General features: G+C 35.5%; 1 protein-coding gene across 3 annotated transcripts in view; it reads left to right on the top strand.

The window, feature by feature from the left end:
- Trim24 (tripartite motif containing 24) overlaps positions 1 to 12765 on the top strand; it is a 98964-nt gene that overhangs the window by 83435 nt on the left and 2764 nt on the right. For 2 of the 3 annotated variants that reach the window (XM_074062247.1, XM_074062239.1), the window contains exons 11-18: positions 58 to 231; positions 2519 to 2654; positions 4456 to 4528; positions 5964 to 6132; positions 7488 to 7816; positions 8960 to 9092; positions 10033 to 10107; positions 12151 to 12300. In XM_074062247.1, coding sequence (XP_073918348.1) covers positions 58 to 231; positions 2519 to 2654; positions 4456 to 4528; positions 5964 to 6132; positions 7488 to 7816; positions 8960 to 9092; positions 10033 to 10107; positions 12151 to 12300 — 1239 coding nt within the window. Of the gene's footprint in view, positions 1 to 57; positions 232 to 2518; positions 2655 to 4455; positions 4529 to 5963; positions 6133 to 7487; positions 7817 to 8959; positions 9093 to 9827; positions 9979 to 10032; positions 10108 to 12150; positions 12301 to 12765 lie in introns of those variants that run through there. The other variant, XR_012444175.1, reaches the window with a different exon arrangement.

The raw sequence follows: 12765 nt of genomic DNA, 5'->3' as shown, positions 1-12765 counted from the left end.
CATTTCCTATTTTAGGCCCATTGATCAACAGCCTTTCTTCCCTTCTTGCTCCTCTAGTGGCAGATCAGCAGTGGACATGGCCCCTCATCAACCGCCAGCAGCACATCTTCTACTCCGTCCAGTCCCACCATCACCAGTGCCGCAGGATATGATGGAAAGGCTTTTGGTTCATCTATGATTGATTTGAGCTCACCAGTGGGCGGTTCTTATAATCTACCTTCTCTCCCAGATGTGAGTATATACAAGATTTATACTAACAACTCCTATTGAATTTGTCAGAGAATTTGGATTTAGGAAAAGGCATAGGATTATTGGATTATAGGTTGTTTCTGGAAGTCATTTCTTTCATTTAAAAATACTGTAACAGCAGTAAAAATAGAAATTATGAACACTTGTACATACAACAGAATGTCTTTCAGGATCCTGTAGTTCAGAGTTTTATTAATGATTGATTTAAGGTGATGGATCATGAGACAAAAGCTGTCAAGAAGGAGAAGTAAAAATATGGAAGGGTAGACTGGGAAGTTGGATGGCAAAATGTAGTAGAAATCAACATTTTCTGCTATGTCCTACTGACCAGTGCACAGTTATCTCTGATTTGCTTTATATTTACATTAAATAAAACCATCACTCACCAAGCTCTTAACTTTGTCAGTATGACTTCTATGAATCTTTTCGAAGGCAGAAATACAACATTGTAGATAGCTCTCCACACCTAAGTTGATTTCTTGTTTCATCTTTTTTTTTTGAATGGCATTGCAGTTTGGACTCAGGGTCTCACACTTACTAAGCAGACACTCTACTACTTGAGCCACTCCTCCAGCCCTTTTTTGAATTCGGTATTTTCAAAATAGGGTCTCTTGAATTATTTGCCCAGGCTAACTTCAAACCATGGTCCTCCATGATTCTCTCCCTTCTGGATAGCTTGTCTTTTTTAGCCTACAAAGTTAGGTAAATTCACTGCCATGAAACATTAAAACCAAACATTTAAAAACTTGTCAGAAATATTTTATATACCTTACTTGGACGGAATCACCTGTAAGGTTGTGAAAGAACTTCTTTTATTTTCATTATTTAATTTTTCAAGTTGAGATCAACAATTTTCTTCCAATATTGTTAACCTTACTAGGGTCATTTTACCTTTTATAATTTTATATACTCTAAATGGGTAGAATACATGTATTTTTCCATGCATAGATGATATATAGGAAAACTTACATCTAATTCTTAGTTTTATTTAGCTTTTAGGATTATACAATGCAAATGAATTTTATATGTTAAGATTAACAAATCTAGTGATTCCATTCTTTTTGCAGTATCTGAAAAATATTGGCCAAGATAATGTCAAGAGAATATTAAAACACAAATGCCCTTTTGTACTTCCTACCACTTATCCCAGAATCAAAGAGGACTCACAGAAAGTTAAAATCTCCCTCCTGTTTCTTTCCTTTCACTAGCTTCGCTCTCCTAAAATTCCTCATGTGAATCACAGTGATTGTTTTAATCCTCTCAAGGATGTGTTTTAACTAGCACTATTCTAGGTGCATAGGCAAAAAGTTAATTCATTATATGCAGTCTGTGCCCTTGAGCTGTAAGATGTAATTCTCTTACAAACTTCTGATTGAGAAAGGCTAGAACTGTGAGAGAATTGAACTGGATTTTAAGCACAAAGATATTCTTGGAAAATTTGGTGTTTTAGGCTTTGAAAGAATGTTTGTATCTAAAGCATTAAATTGTTACTTAGAAATTTATCAGTATTTAGCCTATCAGTGTTATTTATTTGTTGCCTTAAAAGGATCACTTTTTGTTTTCCCACTAAACTAATGTACTTTGTGAGGTTGGTGCTTTAGAAGTGTACAATGTGTGGACTTACGTCATCTGTTCAGTGCGTACCTAGAGCATCTAGTCTTAAATTGTGGGTCAGGTACTTAGACATCCTATGACCCTTTGAAGGTCCTCAAGGGCCCATTTGTGAGAAGTCAGATTTTCTTTATCTTCTTCATCTGAAACTACATATCACAGAAGATTGAATGCAGACGCAGATACAAGAATCTAATTTGGTCGCTGTTAGAATAGACATTAAAGAGATTTACAGGAATGTAAAATTGTGCTACTTTTCTCTTACCAAATTTTTTAGTTTTTGCCTTTTTTGAAATACAAGTACCTTCTGTTATTTTTAAATGAATTTTTGTTTCAACTTATATTTTTTTCTAAACATTGACTTCTAGAATAGTATGTCCTCACTAGGAGGAGGTAGAATATTAAGAAGGGGCTGGAGGTGTGGCTCAAAAGTGCCTGCCTCAAAAGCATGAAGTTCTGAGTTTAAATCACAGAAGCACCAAAAAAGAATGTAAACTTTTTTCTAGATTGTTTTTTAAGGGAGAGTCAGCTATCAGAACTCTTATGTCCTGTTTTTTTTTTTTTGATAGTAATTGTGATTGAAGCTTTCTTATAAATCTAAAGTAGCTGTTTAACTTGCAAAGTCAATTTGCCCTGAAATCATTTCTTTTCCTGCAAGATTGATTGTTCAAGTACCATTATGCTGGACAATATTATGAGGAAAGACACTAATGTAGATAACAGCCAGCCAAGACCACCCTCAAACAGAACAGTGCAGTCACCGAATTCGTCAGTGCCATCTCCAGGCCTTGCAGGTAAAGTCACCTTGTTTTGTAAATTTTTTTTGTTTTTTACTTGTAATGATTAAAAATCCCTCTCTGCATCATCATTTTTTAGTTGGATGATTAAGATGTTTCTGAATTTTGTACTATTTAAAATTAGTATTCTTATGAAGAAAGAAATTAAACTTCATTACCTTTTCAGTATCAACAAAATATATAGGTATTATAGCACTCAAAGAAGAAATGAATATTATAGTCTTATAAATAAATTAAGCTGTCTGTGATGGTTCAGAATGGTGTTTGTTTGTTTGGGATGAGACTGAGGTTTGAACTCAGGGCTTCATGCTCACAAAGCAGGTGCTCTACCACTTAAGCCATTTTGCTCTGTTTATTTTGGAGATGAGGACTCATGAAACTATTTGCCTGGGCTGGCCTCAAACTGATCCTCCCAATCTCAGCCTCCCAAGTAGCTAGGATTACAAATGTGAGTCACTGGCACCTGACAGAGTTAAATTTTTTTAGTGACAATACACAGATCAGTCTTTGGTGGTTTGCTTGGTGTATTCGGTTGCGTTTAAGAATTTTTAACTTACTTACTCTTTTCCTCTGAGAGGCACTGTAATACTACTCCTGGAGACCTTGGCATAATTGATGTCTTAAATGGAAGCGAGGAAAGAAGAGAATGTCTTAAGTCTTTACCAGTCACATTAACATAATATAAGGCAATTACAGAATTTAAATGGAAACAGCTATTTAAACATAAACTTTATCGCATGACAAATTCATATAAATAAATGAGTAGTACCCAAGGACATGAGTAGGTAATCCCCTTAAAAGAAAATACATATAGCCGATAAAACTAAACAAAAATGTATACTATCACTACTAGTCATAAGAAAGATTGAAACAGTTTGGTTTCTAACTAATTAGTCAAGATTTAAATAGTGACCGTACTCTATGAGAAGGTGACAAAGAGAGGTACTCCTAAATAGCTGGTCAAGGTGTGACTTGGCCAAACATTTCTGGAAACCATGCTAGCAATATTCCTAAAGCTAACATCTGTATACTGATGACTGTGTGCCAGGCACTGAGCAAAGCACAGTGATCTACACTGCTACCAGAGCATAGATTCTTAATCTCTGTCTTCATGACAGTAGTGAGTGCAGAGCCTCTCTTGTTTACTGCCTCACATCTGAACCTCTCTGTCTAACTTTGATTATCTCTATTAATTGGTTTCTTTTGATGGTTGTTTTCTTTCTGTCTGTCTGTCTCTTTTTTCTTTTGGTGGGACTGGGGTTTGAATTCAGGGTTTCACACTTCCAAGCAGGTGCTCTACCACTCGAGCCATACCTCCAGTCCGTTGTTTTTTTTCTTGAACTCCTTTTCGTTATATCATCCCCTACCACTTTTTATTCTTTTTGTAGCTTTCATTGGCACTGAAGTTCTCACCGAGATCTGCCCTGGTTACTGTAATGCAGGAAAGACATATTTTTGATTATCACACTCTAATTTAGGAGGTGTGTGTGGAGAGATGCTTCTGACAACTTAGAACTAGTACCAATGAGGAATACTGTCAAACATTCTGTAATATACAGACATTCCCCACACCAGAGGATTCCCTTGCCTCAAATCAGTAGTGTTGAGATCGAAAACCCTGCTATTGTAATAGCAGAGAATAACAGATTGTGCTTAGACTTCGGCAACTACTTACTGTTGTGTAGAATTTTATTTTTTGTTCCCAATTTCAGTGTAGTGTTAAGTGAGCACATTCAATAGGACTTCAGTACATAATTATTAATTCATTTATGAATGTGTATGATTTCCCCCTCCTCAGGACCTGTTACAATGACTAGCGTCCACCCCCCAATACGTTCACCTAGTGCCTCCAGCGTTGGGAGCCGAGGAAGGTAAACAGACTTAACCATATTCTCTAGTATAGTTGTCCCTCAGTATCCATGGAGAGCTGGTTCCACGACCCCCTGAGAATACTAAACTCTTCGGATTCTCAAGTCCCTTACATAAAAATGGTATAATATTTGCATCTAACCTATATATATCTTCCTATATATTTTAAATCATATCTAGATTACTGATGACACCTAATATAATGTAAGTGCTATGTAAATAATTGTTATACTGTTTTGTTTAGGGAATAATACACACACAAAAAAAAACCTGTACATAATCAGTACAGACATAAGTTTTTCTCCTGAATATTTCCCATCCATAGTTGGTTGAATCCCCAGATGGGGAACCCGTGGATATGGAGGGCCAACTACACATAAAATCTCTAATTAGAGTTCTCTTGCCAGTGCTCAATATGTTGCGCTTGGTGACATTTTCAGCAACTTCCTCTATTTTTAATTTTTTATTCAAATTGTAATAATTATTAATTTAATAAATTAATGAAGAGGTTAAAGTACAAATTCATTTTCTAAAATTTTTTTCTATATGTTGAAAATAAGAAAATACTACTTGACAACAGGAAAAGTAGGCATAACACATAACCCTACATAGAAACACAAGTTTAGAGAAAAGAAACAATGGTTTCTTACTAATTTTGATGTCTCTGACTTTTCTAATGATAAAACATTAATTGTACTTTAAAAGAAATAAGATTATAGTTGTTGAGATTCTGTTTTAAGTTACTACTTTGCTCTTCCTCATTATGCTTGGAAATTGTGCCTAGCTATAAACTCAGTTTCTACTTTATTTTTGGCAATAATGGGATTTGAGCTCAGGGTCTCACACTTGCTAGTCAGGAGCTCTACCACTTGAGCCACTTCTCCAGCCCCAGTTTATTCTTTCTTAATCAAATGAAAGCAGCATTCTTTGAGGGGGAAAGTTTTCCTATAGTCCCATGAGAACATAGTGGCTATCTGCACAGTGTTGTCCTGCTACTGTCTTTAAGTAGAACACAATAAATGATTTCCTAGTTGTCTTCACACTTTAACAACAAATTGTTAATGAGAGCCTTAGTTATCTTCGTCACTACTAGAGAGGTAACTTAAAATCTTAAAAAAAGCTAGTTCTAAAATATCAAATCCAGTGTTCAATTATAGAGCCTCAGAATATCAATGTCAATTTTATTATAACTTTATCTTTGCACATATATTATGTAGCTGTGTAGATTGGCTAGTAGGTAAAGCATTTTAATCATAAATGAAACTTATACATACAGCAATTTCATGTCAGTTATATATCATTTATTGCCAATGTAAGTGATTGTTACGAAGATAAAGTATTATTCCAGGATGCTGTTATTGTACTTTGTTGTGAGGTTTTTAATGTAGCATTTTTAGATTATTTTGTTTTTCTTTTCTCTCTCTTTTACACTTGCAGTTCTGGCTCTTCCAGCAAACCAGCAGGAGCTGATTCTACCCACAAAGTCCCAGTGGTCATGTTGGAACCAATCCGAATAAAACAAGAAAACAGTGGTCCACCTGAAAATTATGACTTTCCTGTTGTTATAGTGAAACAAGAATCAGATGAGGATCCTAGACCTCAAAATGTAATTATATTGGTGCTTGCAATACTATTCCTATTTGGAAACAAAAGGGTAGTCCCTAGTGCAACAGCTCCTGCACAGTAACCTAGAGCAGAAAGATAGCTGTACAGGGATGTGTCATGGGGAGAAAAATGTTGGGACAGTATTGAGAAACATCTTAAAACTCTATGGAGATTGACTTAGAGATGATGTCTAACAAATAGGAAAAAAAATAAAGTAATAACTGACTCTTAATAAAAACAAAAAGATTATACAAAAAAAGAAATGTAGTTATAGTAAATTTTGTGGTTCTACAGTGAACAATATTTACAGCCACATGATGAAACAAATACCTAAATGCAGATGTAATTAAAATTTGTGATATAATCAGGATATAACCTGAATATGCATTTAATCAAAAATTATGATTTTCAGAATACTTAACCAGGTAAGATACATACTGACCAATTGCTCATCATAAATAGTTATAGTGGTTCCTATAAACTGAACAACAACAAAAAAATCAGTGCTTAATAAAAACAATGTTAAGAGAATAGGGTGGGTATCGGTGGTAGTGGTCATGTGTGTCAGTGTAAAGAAGGCATGGAGATTTCCATAGCAGGAAAGTTTTTACATATATATGGCATTAAAATTGAAAATTCAAGAAATTGCAGTACAAGCATTTCACTTAAAAATATGGAGGTAAACCAGATACAGTGGTATGCACTTGTCATCCCAGCTACTCTAATGCCAGTTATTGAGGAAGCTGAGGCAGGAGGATTGCAAATTTAAGGCCAGCCTGGGCAACATAGCCAAAAAAAGGAAGAACAAGAACAGAACAGAATATGGAGGGTAGATAACAGAAGAAAAAGATAAATTTGAAAATAGTTGCCTCCAAGGAATGAGTGCTTTTAATAATATGTTTATTACTTTTAAATTTCAAAATAATATTTAAAGGACATAATACTTTTGTTATTCATTAGAGATTTTCGTGATTCTAGGATCCAACAAAAAATTTAGATACACATTTTTATCTTAGATATAATTTGAATTAACAGCTCCAATAAATTTTATTTATATTTTATATGGTTGGCTTCCTCACTGCCCATCTATTCTTTTATATTTGTAGCCAGCAGACTCAAAGGTTATTTCCTACACCTGTTACTGCCCATCATGTATCTTGATGTTTTGCAGTAGAGGTCCATGTCTTGGCATTAAAGACTTTAATACACATGTCCTATTCTTACACATACAGACTCCAGGTGAAGTAAACAGGTGCCTATGGGAGAGTGGTCTGCAGTCCAAAGTTATAGTAGTACTAATATAAAAAAATGCCAGTTTCAGAAAACACACACATATTGTTCTCTCTTTTATTGCAGACCAGTTATCCAAGAAGCATCCTTACCTCCCTGCTCCTAAATAGCAGTCAGAGCTCTGCTTCTGAGGAAACTGTGCTAAGATCTGATGCCCCTGATAGCACAGGAGATCAACCTGGACTTCACCAGGAAGATTCCTCAAATGGCAAATCTGAGTGGCTGGATGCCGCCCAGAAATCACCCCTTCATATTGGAGAGACACGGAAGGACGATGACCCTAATGAGGACTGGTGTGCAGTCTGTCAAAACGGAGGGGAGCTCCTGTGTTGTGAGAAGTGTCCCAAAGTTTTCCATCTCTCTTGCCACGTGCCCACATTGACAAATTTTCCAAGGTAAGACAGTAAGAAATTCCCTTCCCACATTCCTTCATTATAAACAGGACTAGGGGTGGCTCCATAGTAGAATCTTTGGCTAGCATACACACAGCCTTGGGTTCCAGGTCCAGCTCTTCAAATAGAAAACTATATATATATTAGCATCAATAAACTTTTGATGGTCATTATAGCCATAAAACCTTTGTAAAGAAGTGAAATTCCATGTGCCACAAATGCATGCTCCAAAATTCCTAACAAAAATACAGGGTTTTTCCTTGTGCTTGGAAAAAATTAGTCTGTTATGATGATAAAAATAAATAAATAGTGAGCCCTGGCTGGAAATGGTAGTGCACACTAGTAATCTCAGCAATGGAGAAGTGAAGACAGAAGGATTGCACATTTGAGACCAGCCTGGGCTACATAAGCCATTTTATTCATTCATAAATAAATAAATAAATAAAACTAATAAGTAGCCCTTTAAATTGCTGCAAGGAGTTACCAACAGTGATCCTTATTATACTGTCTACCACAAGTTAGAGCATATTGTTTGCCAGGCATTGAGCTTTATCGTTCACAAATATCTCAGGTAAATTCTCAAGCCATGTGAGATGACGATAATGATTAAGAGCCACTGGGTTGATCCCCTTTCAGTTCATCAAAGACTGTACTTTCTTAAATTTAACGTCAAACTTAGAGCTGCAAGAAAAATACAAAGAGCTTTTCTTTTTCCCAAAACCTTTGGGGGGAAAATGCTAATGTGTTATGTTTATTTATGGTTTTTTCCATATATATAATTCATGCCTCCTTAACTAGACTTTAATATAAACCACTTAAACCCATGCACTAATTTCTGCAATTTCCTCTTCGCATGGTGCTTTGTGCCTAGTTGGTTATGTGATACTGTGTGACTAAAATTCATGCTGAATAAACCTGTGTCATAGACGGCAGGGGGAGATGGGAAAGGTAAGTGGTGAAAGAGACATGATGCTGTATGAAACTTAAGTAGAGTCAGATGTGGTGGTGTATGCTGTAAGTGTGCTCCCAAGTGCTGGGAGGCTGAGGCATGAAAATCACAAGTTCGAGCCAGCCTGGGCTATACAGCAGGACCCAGTCTCAAAAACCAAACAATAAAAAAAACTCAAAAATACATTATCCCAACAGTGGAGATTGGATTTGTACTTTCTGCCGAGACTTGTCTAAACCAGAAGTTGAATATGATTGTGATGCTCCTAGTCACAACTCAGAAAAAAGGAAAACTGAAGGCCTTGTTAAATTAACACCGATAGATAAAAGGGTAAGTTTACATGCGTTAATTTTATACTGATTTCTTTTTTCTTCTAAGTTTTTTTAAACAATGAAATAGGAATCTTAAATAATTAAATGCAAAAGATCACTACTAAATATATTTATAGAAGCTTAAAATACTGTGCCTGAACAAGATAGACCTCGTATCCTTTGCAGAACCTGGATTTTTAAATTTAGTCTACTGAGGTAAATTTTCTATTTTGTCTCATTTCTATCACAAATAAGCCTTCTTCCTCAGAATCTGTTGAGATTTGGCATCCTGATGGCTTTATATTCACTCTTCCTGAAAATAATTCCATTTTTGTCACCAAGTGCTCCTAAGTTTGTCAAAACCAGCTAAATATATTTAACTAATATTTAAAACTACTAGTTTAACATTTTATTATAACAGAAGCTTCTGTGCTAAATTATTAAATAGAAAACAGTATAAAAATTGTCATACAAACACTCACTACCAATACCACAATGCTCACTAGGATAAATAAACCCATAGGCAGAGAAGAAGCAGAGCTCATGATGGGATTATCTCTGCATGCAGAGGGGAACCTTAGGACTGGGCATAACCAAAAAAAGGTCCACTTGTAGGTCTCCTAATAGAACCATGGTCTTCCTTGCTTGACTGTTAATTCACAGTATGTAAACTGAAGAGAGAACTGGAAATTCATTGTAAGGAACTTCAAGTGAGGAGTTTCTAGCAATACTGATTTTGTTTACTTCATTTCAGGACTCTCAAATACCACATACATCCTAAATTGCCAAGTACTACAGTTAATGATTGGGAAGGAAAGCAAAACTCACAGTTCAATTCTTGCCATGTATTCATCTGATTTGATTTCTTATTTTGAGACCTGTAAAATTCTTGCTGAAAACGGACTGTGAGTTCATTGTTGTATTATATTTCTATCTATTTATTATTTATTTTTGCTTAGAAGTGTGAACGCCTCCTTTTATTTCTTTACTGCCATGAAATGAGCCTGGCTTTTCAAGATCCAGTTCCTCTAACTGTAAGTGTTAATGCCATCTTGTACATGTTTACACAGTGGATGAGGTTTTGAAATTTTATTTATGAGAATCTAATTTTTTTTTTCTTCCTGGTACTGGGATTTGAACTCAGAGCCTCATACTTGGTAGGCTGGTGCTCTACCACTTGAGCCGTTCCGCCAGCAGGAGAATCTAATTTCTATACTACTTTTAGTAGTCTCATATCTAGTCTAAATCTTGAAGATTATTAATACATGCAGAATGCTTTGATCCTAAATAGATTTGTTTTAATATTAATTTTAAAATTAATTAAAATTTCTCTGCATTCTCAAATATTATTCTCATCTCACCTAGTTTAAATGCTATTTTCAGATGATTTCTGTATTGTTTGCATCTCAGAAGTTTTAAGCATATATCCTAAGCTGTTACTTCACCATTTTAAATAAAGAACCCCCATAGTTTTTTGTACTTACTTTGATTTTGTGGTCTAGACTTAACCTATAAGTGGACTTTTAACAATTTTTTTCTAAAAAGGTGAGGAAGGTGTGTGTGTGTGTGTGTGTGTGTGTGTGTGTGTGTGTTAACCGTTGGCTTCAAACAGATTTGTATTGAAAGTTTGATGTGACTTTTATGCATAATTTCAGTGCTTGTAAGGGTCCACTTGCCACAATTTGTTCTCCCTCTATGGTGTCTAAAATTCATTGTACTTGTTATTTTTATTTTAATTTGTTTTAGTAGGACTGGGGTGTTTGAACTCAGGGCTTCGCACTTGCAAATCAGGCACTCTACCAATTAAGCCACACCTTCAGTCCTGAATTCCTTTTAAAATGGAATAAATTTGTTTTTAACAATTTGATAAATTTTTAAAAATTAATATGAGACTAGAAAATGAAAACTAGTAAGTACGTTCAACTTCTGCATGTATCATAAGGTCACAATGAAATCAGTTGTTTTGTGCAGTTACTATGCTCTAGCAAAAAAAGCCAACTCCTTTCTTGAGAACATGAGGTAGAAATAGGAAATGGCTCTTTCTTTGTGGTGCTGAGCTACTTCTCCAGCCCAGAAAAGGAAATAAATACTCTAAAGGAAAAGAGTCTTTTGTATCCAAACGAAGCAGGGTGAAGAAGACAAAAGGGCTTGTAATGCCAGTACAAACTTTAAGAATTTGACCCCAAATTGGTGCATTTTGTTATATTGGCTTATAGCTACTTTGTATTAATAACAACAGCAGCAATGAAATAGCACTCCTCCTCTTTTTTTTTTTTTTTTCTTTAATGGTAGTACTGGTATTTGAACTCAGGACTTTGTGCTTGCTAGGCAAGCACTATAGTGCCACTTGAGCCACACCCCCAGCCCTTTCGGCTTTAGGTATTTTTTAAAACAGAATCTCAATTTATGCTTGGGCCAACATGAACTGCAGTCCTATTTATGCTTCCTATTTATGGGGTGGCAGATGCTCGCCATAGCACCCAGTTTTTATTGAGATGGCATCTCATAAACTCTTTGTCCAGGCTGGCCTAGAACCACAGTCCTCCTCATCTCTGCCTTCTGAGTAACTAGGGTTACCGGGGTGAGCCACTGCGTCTGGCTTAGCAGCAAAATAGCACCCCTCTTTTCTTGATGTCATTTCTTACATATCGCCTCATCCCAGTCCTGAGGTGGCCGGGACATATGTATTTGAAATATAAAGAAACTAAGTTTCAGTCATGCCTTCTTCAGCACTTGCAGTAATGCGTGCAACAGAAACATCAAGTCTAGAAGTCATACTCTAGTTATCACTTTGTTTAATATTGAAGAGGGAGCGTGGAGGATGTTTAAAAGGGAATATGCAAAGACACAGTTTTTCATTAGAAATATTGGTAAGACTTGTTTAAAAAGTGACACAAAGCATTTGCCAGTGTGTGGCGGGCAGAGTAGGCACTTACATGTAAATGTTGCTAGATAGGTTTTCTTACCAGTCACAAGAGTGTAAAGAAAAGCAATGCAGACAATTTGAATTTTATATCACTTTCGTAGAATGTATTCAGAACAAGGTAGAATTAAGTTGTTTTCATTTATTTTGAAAGGTGCCTGATTATTACAAAATAATCAAAAATCCAATGGACTTGTCAACTATCAAGAAAAGACTACAAGAAGATTATTACATGTATACAAAGCCTGAAGATTTTGTAGCTGATTTTAGATTGATCTTTCAAAACTGTGCTGAATTCAATGAGGTGAGGTGGGGAGAGGCAATAGTCCTGTGAAAGTAATATTAAGGCAAACCCTTTATCAACAAATGAAGACACTGAGATGTCTGTGTCAGATCTACCAGGGTATGAAAGAGGTAATTAGGAAGACTTTATCCACATTTGTATGTAAAGTTTTATTTAATGGTGAGCACAAATACAAAAAATAGCTAATAACTGGAGACAATTTAGAAAATACGTATCTTTATCATTCCCATGTTTATTTCTTAAAATACGGCATTTCCAGGCTTAAGTCTTTTTGATGTTTATCTAGAAATACTGAGGATGTGAGCAAGTAGTTCTCATTTAAAAGTTTCTCATCTCTTGGTTTATCTGTCAGACTTCAGTCTTTGGTTTCTGGCTTGTTCCATGTGTTACTCATTCTAGACGACTGCATTTCTTTTCATTTGTTCTAAAAAGTTACTTGTTTCATGATCCTGTGATTATGACATC

Source organism: Castor canadensis, chromosome 2 (genome assembly GCF_047511655.1).
Source record: "Castor canadensis chromosome 2, mCasCan1.hap1v2, whole genome shotgun sequence".
Taxonomy (NCBI): Eukaryota; Metazoa; Chordata; class Mammalia; order Rodentia; family Castoridae; genus Castor; species Castor canadensis.
This window is presented reverse-complemented; position numbering and strand designations above follow the sequence as displayed.